Genomic DNA, 9493 nt, shown 5'->3' with positions numbered 1-9493 from the left:
CACTTTGCGATCCGTCCCGTGCCCCAGCAGGTTAAACCCCTGAAGTCCGGTTCGTTTGACCAGTGAGAGAGAGAGAGAGGTTATTGTTATTTATTCTCCTGCAAATTAGCAGGAGCATAAACTGATCCAGCTGTAGCTCTGTATCTGTGCTCTTTGCTCCACCTGAGAGCTGCACTTTGTCAGAGGCCCTGAAATTAACCTGTGTGATTTGGGGTTAATCACCTGATAGGCAGAGGAGGCAATTATACATATTTCATTTCAAAATCTTTGTTTTGTCCGCACCTCTTTCCTAATGTAAAGTTTTATTTCGCATTGCCTTCCTGGCTCTGGCTATTTCGGAGCTGGCGCATATAGGATTACGAAGTGACCAGTCGATCACTCACACACTCCACATGTAGCCTATAGAAATGTTGAGGGAGAAAAAAAGAAGTCGCTTGAGGCCGGTTTCTTCTAGCTGAAGGCAGCAGTGATGATCTCTGCAGCAGGGGTGGGTACATCTAACGTAGGCCTACTTTTAATTTCGCTACATTTTCATGTAATACCTTCATAACTTAACCAGTCTGTAATCTGCATATTGCTTCATTAACCGAAATGAGCTGTCATCCAGGCTGTGCGCGCGCAGTTACACAGGAAAGCGCTGGTCGGGCGCTTGTCACAGTCACAGAGCTGGGCAGATGCAAACATTTAGAAAATCAGGCAAATCTCTTCTCAGTTTAAGACTTTATTGTTCTACTAATACAACTGATGGCACTGGTGACCGTGTTGGAAAGCAGCCTGCGTCGCTCTTTCACAAGCAGGCAAGTGAAATTTGACTTTCCATTAACACCGAGTTAAAAGCATCTTTAGTCTCTGCAGAGCAAATGAAGACTAGCCTACACACTGTAACATCTATGTCAGATGACCACTGCACCTGTTGTTGAACAGAGCATCGCTTTGGACATTAGCCTGTTTCTTTTCTTTAATACACATCGGTTACTATTTGTTTTATAGCGATGTCCGACGGTGAGTCCATAAACAGAATGTCGCCGGTGAAACTAATCTTTCACTCAGCAGCTACAAGCTGTTATTTATTTTTGAGATGCAAAGAGAGAGAGAGAGAGAGAAAATATGGTGGATAAAACAGTCCTGTTGGGTTTTACGCATGACGCACAGCTTCCTCTGTATGAAGGTTTACCTGCTTCAACAACAATAATTCTTTGCGTTGTGAAGATTATTTAGATGCTTTAGGAATAATCAGATTGTATTGGCAACCTGTGCTACTGCAAAGCAAGTGGTTTGGTTGGCTACATCTACATAATAAAAGGCACAGGCAACAAAAGTTGGCTGGGCAGCAAAATTGATATGTTAAAGTGATCTTATCAACACCTTCATGGAGATTTCAAAAGCAAAATAATTGTAGAAATACAATCAAATTACAGATAATCAACCAAAGCAAATTGCGTTCCCTAGAAATGTTACAAAGCTGTTTCTAACCCGATGAACAGCAGATGAAATAGGTTTGTCATTTTTGTTCTTTTACTTTTTATTGGAGTAATTGTTCTTTTTCTTGAGTAAAGATGTTGAGTACCAGCGGCACCAGTAGGCCTACTTGCGCTGACGTGGTGAACATGAAACAGCAGAAATGAGGTCTATAGCAAAACAGAGCACAAAGCACCAGTTTATGGTAAGCATGAAGATGATATGGATTATTTATTTTTATTATTTATATTTATTTATCATACTCAATGGCTCAGCTGAGGTGATTACTTTAGAAGAGATAGAGAGGGTCTCTCTGAATGTGCACCCAAGATTTCTGTCACTGCAAATACCCTCTTTTAGCCACAATAATAAGTACATTCTGTTTTCAAACATTATTAGAAATGAGCATTTAAGTGTTTTATTTAAGATCTTGATTGAAAGACAGAGAGCCTTATTTACCCTTCGCTAAGCCACTCCCCGAATACACAGGTGGCCAATCACAGCGCAGTATACTGAAGTCTGACACACTCATGGATGCGCTCCATTGACTCTAATGTAAAAAGAGTAATTTTTCTAGTTTTTTGGCTATATTTTTCTAAGATATGGTCAAACGCTGTTCCTGGGGGCACTTGTAAAACCAAAACCTTCTAAACCTAAAATAAATCCAGAAAAATGTCGGCTGTGGATTGTTCCTAATGTAATGTTAATTAGCTAATGCCAGTACTGACAGTTTGCCGGACTTAGCAACAGTAACTAAGGGGGGCGGGGCTTAGCGAAGGGTCAATTACTGTCTTGTTTTAAAATAATGTGCGCCCACATGTGTTGGCTGGATTGGTCCTCACAGAGTTTGCTGCTGGAATGCGAGGGTTTTGCGCGACGCAGTTATCTTTTCCAAGCTGCAGTTTATAAACCCTGTTGGCGTTTATAAGTAGGCTAATAAATATTGGGATGTTCTGAGACGTTTTTATGAATGAAAATAAATCACAAATTTTAGAACTTGGAACTTCTTCACTGCATTTGCAGGAATATTTTAATGGACTGCTTAAAAAAATTAACTCATCAAGTCGCCTAGTCTAATGCAATAGATCTTTCCTCATGTGGACACATAGGGGCTGTGATCCTGCACAACAAAACATGCAAGTATTAATTCCCCACACTACCATGGATAGTAGTGGTGCAACGGGTTGCAGAATCCGTGGTATGGATCCCTTCCACACGATGCCGCAAGCAGGTGGACCGCGGATTGATTGCAAAGTTTATGATGATTTATCCTATTGACCTCTCAAAATATCCTTTATTCTGGACATGTCAGAGAAGCCAGTTAGATTCTGAATGTGCAGAACTTTAAACATGAGCATAAAACCTGCTGAAACACAGGAGCTATTAAAGTCCAGGCATTTATAACTGAATTAAAATGATTTAATTTATTATTGATGAGGTAAAAAGGTGCCACATTTACATTTAAAGAGGTTACCTCAATCGGTCACGCCTGCATGTGTGTTGATTCAGCAGTGATGATATTAAAAGTTGATCTACAGGAGAAACCCAGAATGCCTGAGAGCTGCTCTGCATTATATTCTGTTACAGTTTTAAATTTTAAATTGTTTTATTATACCTTTATTGAGCCAGAAAAACTCTTTTTCCAGAGTTTCCTGGCCAAGGCAGGCAGTAGCAAAATTGCAAATTTAAGATGGGAATGAATAATCAGTTACAAGGTCATAAAATATCAAAATGTTCTTAAATATTCACCACAATTCAGCAACAAGGACGATCAAACGAGTAATCAGTCACAACATCTGAAGGAAGAATTGCCAGCCTTCAGGTCATTTAAAAGCAACCAGTGAAACCGGCTCACAAAGATTCAGCCACCTGCTGCTGTGTCCCTTTACATAGGCTGCTACTAGAATAACACATCTGAATCTCTGACCAAACTGTTGGCACTGAGGTTGCATTATGGGTAAAGTAGGCACCAGGTTTTGAAGAAGAATGTGTGGGTTTGTAGCTGTCAGGAATTAATGAATTTAAACATGGTCCAATATATTCGTTCCCTGGTAGGGATGTGGACATGCTGCGGGAATTTAGGTAAAACCGTGCTAGGATCTGTTTGATTGAAAACAGCAGCTACAAAAAAATACTGTCAGGTTGTATCAGAATGCACTGGGAGGCAGATAAGCACCCCAGGGAAGTAGTCAATTAACCCCCTCACTGAACATAGATTGTCCAATAACTTGACACAGCAGGCCTGTCAAGCTTTTAATTTCTCCACAAAATTGTGTTTTCAGGATTGTAGTGAGAGAGATACTCGGCTTTAAAATAGTTTGGAGATGGTCTTTCTTTAGCCAAAACCAGAAACACCAGAGTCCATCTGCTCTAACTTTGTCATGTTCACCTAACTAGCTTATTGCAGGCGTTACCATATCATTAACTAACTATAGCTGTATTAAGATAAAACAGATCAGGGCACAGTAGTGGCCTGCGGGTTTAGGTGACCTGCCAGAGACCTTTGTTGCATGTCATTCCTCATCCCTCCCTCCCTCATTTCTTGGGATTTTTTCCACTCAGCTGTTAAAGAAAGCCGCAAAAGAAGATAATAATAACACTATTAATCCATAGCCCACCTTTTTATTCATACCTGCTAGGTGGCCAGAGTGGGCCTTCCTGACTGCGTCTGTGATGTGTGGGAGCAGCTGGGAAAGCCGGAGAATTGCCGCTACACATGGGACACCACAATCAACACCAACAGAGAAATTCAGTTCAAGTGTCAGTTACGCTTCGACCGGCTTTACCTGCGCCGGGCTTCCAAAGATGGGGTCCCGCAGCTGGAACCCGACAGCATGACCTTGATAGGGCTGGAGAAGCTGAAGTGTGGCTGCTTCACCAGCGATCACTGGGGGATCCTCTGTACATTCTCTGCTGAGTAGAAATACACAAAACAAGGTTAAAGCCTTTCTGTGTACGTTATAATTCTCGTTACATTTATTACAATTATTCATTTATCTGACGCTTTTATCCACAGCGACTTACAATTGCTATATGTCGTAGGTCACAAACCTCTGGGGCAACTAGGGGTTAAGTGTCTTGCTCAGGGACACAACGGTGAAGGCGTCAGAGTGGGGAATTGAAATGTGCAATCTCTGTCGCTACAGTGAAAGCGGTCTCCTGGATTCATCCGAGATTAGTTTGTAATTTTTGCGTCATTATCTGATACCTCGATATAAAGAGAAGCTCTAACCTGTGTGCTCACGCTGTTTGTCCAATCATTTTACCGCTGCATTCAACAATCCCAAACTAAATAATATTAAAAACATGAAAAAGTATTATTTGTTGTTTAATTCTTGTGGTATTCATTTTGCATCGATATACATTGAGTTGTAGTGCATTTTATTTATGGACTGACTGAAATATATTAGGACATTGTTAAATTGTCTTATTACAGTCACTACTATGTCATGACTGACAGTAACTAATACTTGTCGTCGCAGTTTATAGCAGTTTTTGGAATAGATGTAACACATTGACTGTATAATTAAAACTATTTGAAAGAAATAAGCTGCCATGTTACATTTTTCAAAAAAGAAAGAAATAAAGGAGAGAAAAAAATATATATATGAAAATAAGAAATTCTGATGGAATTATAGCAAGTCATTTTTGGGAAAGATAAACAATATTAAGTTATTCACTTAATGATTGTACGGAGCGTTTGTTTTCACTAGTTGGGATTTCACACAATTTGCACCTTTAGGCACCCAAGTACAAAAACTGAAAGCATGAAATGCTTCATCATTATCTGAAAAAATAATAAAAGTAATTTAATTTAAGATTAATGAAACTAAAAATATGGGAAGCTCTCAAAAGTGGCCTTTAGCCTCAGAGGAAGTGCCTCAGAGGAGGAGATGCCTCCTGCAGCCTGGACAGGTAATTATATTAGGAACAGAATAAGATAAGTTGGATATGTTCAGATAAGATTTGGCAAATTTTTCAAGGGTGCAACGGACACACTCTGCTGCTAATCCCACAAAAACATGTTCCTTAAAAATGTGGCTCCAATTAAAAGGGACATAAACAAGCTTTCCAATGGTTTAAGATTTATTGCTAAGCACAGTGTTCAAAACTCATACAGACTGTTCATTAAGAAACATAAATAAAATGTTTGCGCAAAATGTGTGTCACTTTACATAAAACAAACAATTACGTGTTATAAGTTCTTATAATTAGTTCATATATTATTATTTCCACCTGTAATAAATTATACAGGGATGGGCATTTTAACACTTTACTTAAACAAAGACATGTTAACATTAAACATTACTGTAAGCTATTATTCCATTTTATATCACTAATTCTAAATTGTGACTAAAGTGTATTTATAACGAGGCAGAGTCGATGGTTTTATGGAACATGGTCGTGGATTCTTGGCGCACACTGTGGTATAAACTGGTATTACTATTAAAAAATTAAATCAAAAAGTCATAATGACTTATGAAGTTTGCAATAGAGCCTAATGCATGTTTTTAAGAGATTATAACAATTGTTATAAAGTTCTTATGGAAGCATTATATTGTGTTATAAATAAATGCATTATTCATTATAGCGATGACCTTTATAGAAAGTGTTACCAAACTTATCAGTGGTTTGTGCTGTGGCTCAGGAGGTCTGAGTCTGTAGTACAAGTGTCTTTGGGCAGGACACTGAACCCCAAGTTGCTCCTGATGGCTGTTCCATAGTTATTTTCATCAATTACAAAACCCTTGTTACCATAGCCTGCAACTGAAATGATGTAGCTAACCTGACTAAATATGATACAGCTCTACATAGACATTACAGTACCATTCCACAATTTCAAGTGTTTTCTGACTTTTACCCACCTTAACCAAAAACATTAAAGGATGAGTTTGTTGGCCCTCAGTGATAACTGCCAACTCAAGAAGAAGTAACTATGGTGTCTTGCCTTAATTGTGATGTGTTACCACAACGCAATAATATAAAAAAAGAGCAATAAAACCTTTAATGTATGTATATGTGGTGAGGTTAATCACCTGATAGGCAGAGGAGGCAATTATACATATTTCATTTCTTCAAAATCTATGTTTTGCCCGCCCCTCTTTCCTAATGTAAAGTTTTATTTCACATTGCCTTCCTGGCTCTGGCTATTTCGGAGCTGGCTCATATAGGAGGCGGTTTTCTAAGTGACCAGTCAATCACTCACAGTCCACATCAGTCGCGGACAAAATGTATAGAAATATTCAACACAAAAAAGAAGTTGCTTGAGGCCGGTGCAGCTTCTTCTTTTGTGCTGCTGTTACTTCTAGCTGAAGGCAGCAGTGATGATGTCTGCAGCAGGGGAGGGTACATATAATGTGCTTTTAATTTCGCTACATTTTCCATTCATACCTTCATAACTTAACCAGTCTGTAATCTGCATTTTGCTTCATTAACCGAAATGAGCTGTCATCCAGGCTGTGCGCGCGCAGTTACGCAGGAAAGCGCTGGTCGGGCGCTTGTCACAGTCACAGAGCTGGGCAGATGCAAACATTTAGAAAATCAGGCAAATCTCTTCTCAGTTTAAGACTTTATTGTTCTACTAATACAACTGAAATCTAGTGAGCGCGCACCATGGCACTGGTGACCGTGTTGGAAAGCAGCCTGCGTCGCTCTTTCACAAGCAGGCAAGTGAAATACTTTGACTTTCCATTAACACCCTGTTAAAAGCATCTTTAGTCTCTGCAGAGCAAATGAAGACTAGCCTACACACTGTAACATCTATGTCAGATGACCACTGCACCTGTTGTTGAACAGAGCATCGCTTTGGACATTAGCCTGTTTCTTTTCTTTAATACACATCGGTTACTATTTGTTTTATAGCGATGTCCGACGGTGAGTCCATAAACAGAATGTTGCAGGTGAAACTAATCTTTCAGCTACCAGCTGTTATTTATTCAGGAAACAATTATTTTTGAGATGCAGGGAGAGAGAAAATATGGGTGGATAAAACAGACCTGCTTCAACAACAAGCTGCTCTGCCACAATAATTGTTTGCATTGTGAAGATTATTTAGATGCTTTAGGAATAATCAGATTGTTTTGGCTTCCTGTGCTACTACAAAGCAAGTGGTTTGGTTGGCTACATCTCCATAATAAAAGATACAGGCAACAATAGTCGGCTGGGCAGCAAGCTGATATTTTAAAGTGATCTTATCAACACCTTCATGGAGATTTAAAAAGGGAAATAATTTTTTTAAACAGAAATAGCTAAAGATAATCAACCAGCAAAGCAAATTGCATTCCCTACAAATAACCATGTAGCAGCTGTTTCAAACCTGATGAACAGCAGATCAAATATATTATAATATTGATACATGAGTAGGTGTGTCATTGTTTCTCTTTTTATGGGAATTGTACTTCTACTTGAGTAAAGATTAGTACTCTACCCACCACTGACCAGCAGCACCAGCGCTGACATGGTGAACATGAGACAGACAGCAGAGATGAGGGCAAGAGCAGAACAGAGTCAAAGCAGCAGTTTATGGTAAGATTCATGATGATATGGCTTATTTATTTATTGTATTCAAGGGCTCAGCTGAGTTGATTTCTTTACTATAGGAGAGTGAAACAGGTGTTACTAGTTTTAGTATTTTAAAGGCTCGTTTAGTTATTTACTCTACTTGCATAAAATTCTCAAGAATACAGGAATAAATGCCCCAGAGCCCCTTCTCCCGACCGCGATTGTTAGGGTTAGTTAAGCCAGATAACCTGAAAGAGATCCTGGGCATGTTGAACTCGCTTCGTGGTGCAGGCCCCAGCAGTCCCAAATCAAAAAGCCTCCTTTCTGACGCTTGCACAGGAGCTTTTAAAGACCGCCTTCCGAGGCCAGGTGGACCTCGTTCAGCAATCAGCTGAAGTGCTTCTGAGCCAAAACTAGGGCAGAAAAGGAACATGGAGAAAGCACAGAGAAACACATACAGCATGAACATGAAAAATATTATAGTACAGGAAATAAGGATGCAATTGTAAATTGACTTGTTAGCTGAAGTATATTGATCTGATTGATTGATTACATAACTGCTCATCTAGACCTCTCTGCTCACGTAAATGTGTCCAAACAAGATTCTGTCATTGTAAGCAACAATTTGCAACAGCATGTTATTGCGAACGATTCCTTATTTTATCCTGATTTTACCTTGATTTTCTGTGTCGACAAACTGGTTCAACCAGAACTGGAACAAATGCTCAGGTGTAAATGTCTTCCGGTCCTTTAAAGTTTCAACACGTGGTTATTAAGAAAAGGGTGATTTCAAGCAGCCCTCATGAGCAATACATCTGGATGGCTTCATCTTTTCCTTTCTGACCTGAAAACCAGTACAACATTCACAATTTAAAAACCAGCCAGACCAGAAGCTGATAAATACTAAGTGCTTTTCATTGATAAGGGAACTTAGATGTGTAGGTAGGCCATACTGGCACTATTAAAAATAAGAACTTTTAAGAAGAGTTAGAGTTAGAATATTCACTCTAAAGGATTATTAGGAACACCATACTAATACTGTGTTTGACCCCCTTTCGCCTTCAGAACTGCCTTAATTCTACGTGGCATTGATTCAACAAGGTGCTGAAAGCATTCTTTAGAAATGTTGGCCCATATTGATAGGATAGCATCTTGCAGTTGATGGAGATTTGTGGGATGAACATCCAGGGCACGAAGCTCCCGTTCCACCACATCCCAAAGATGCTCTATTGGGTTGAGATCTGGTGACTGTGGGGGCCATTTTAGTACAGTGAACTCATTGTCATGTTCAAGAAACCAATTTGAAATGATTGGAGCTTTGTGACATGGTGCATTATCCTGCTGGAAGTAGCCATCAGAGGATGGGTACATGGTGGCCATAAAGGGATGGACATGGTCAGAAACAATGCTCAGGTAGGCCGTGGCATTTAAACGATGCCCAATTGGCACTAAGGGGCCTAAAGTGTGCCAAGAAAACATCCCCCACACCATTACACCACCACCACCAGCCTGCACAGTGGTAACAAGGCATGAT

The 9493-nt window shown here is 39.6% G+C and overlaps 1 protein-coding gene across 3 annotated transcripts in view; it reads left to right on the top strand.

Annotated features, from left to right (window-relative positions):
* The window catches only part of LOC123972599 (tyrosyl-DNA phosphodiesterase 2-like), a 31646-nt gene that overhangs the window by 8821 nt on the left and 13332 nt on the right, over positions 1–9493 (top strand). For 2 of the 3 annotated variants that reach the window (XM_046052149.1, XM_046052140.1), the window contains one exon: positions 4364–4775. In XM_046052149.1, the coding sequence (XP_045908105.1) occupies positions 4364–4379 (16 nt within the window). In that variant the 3' untranslated portion in view covers positions 4380–4775. Of the gene's footprint in view, positions 1–4363; positions 4776–9493 lie in introns of those variants that run through there. The other variant, XM_046052158.1, reaches the window with a different exon arrangement.

This window comes from Micropterus dolomieu, linkage group LG01 (assembly GCF_021292245.1).
Source record: "Micropterus dolomieu isolate WLL.071019.BEF.003 ecotype Adirondacks linkage group LG01, ASM2129224v1, whole genome shotgun sequence".
In the NCBI taxonomy this organism is placed as follows: Eukaryota; Metazoa; Chordata; class Actinopteri; order Centrarchiformes; family Centrarchidae; genus Micropterus; species Micropterus dolomieu.
This window is presented reverse-complemented; position numbering and strand designations above follow the sequence as displayed.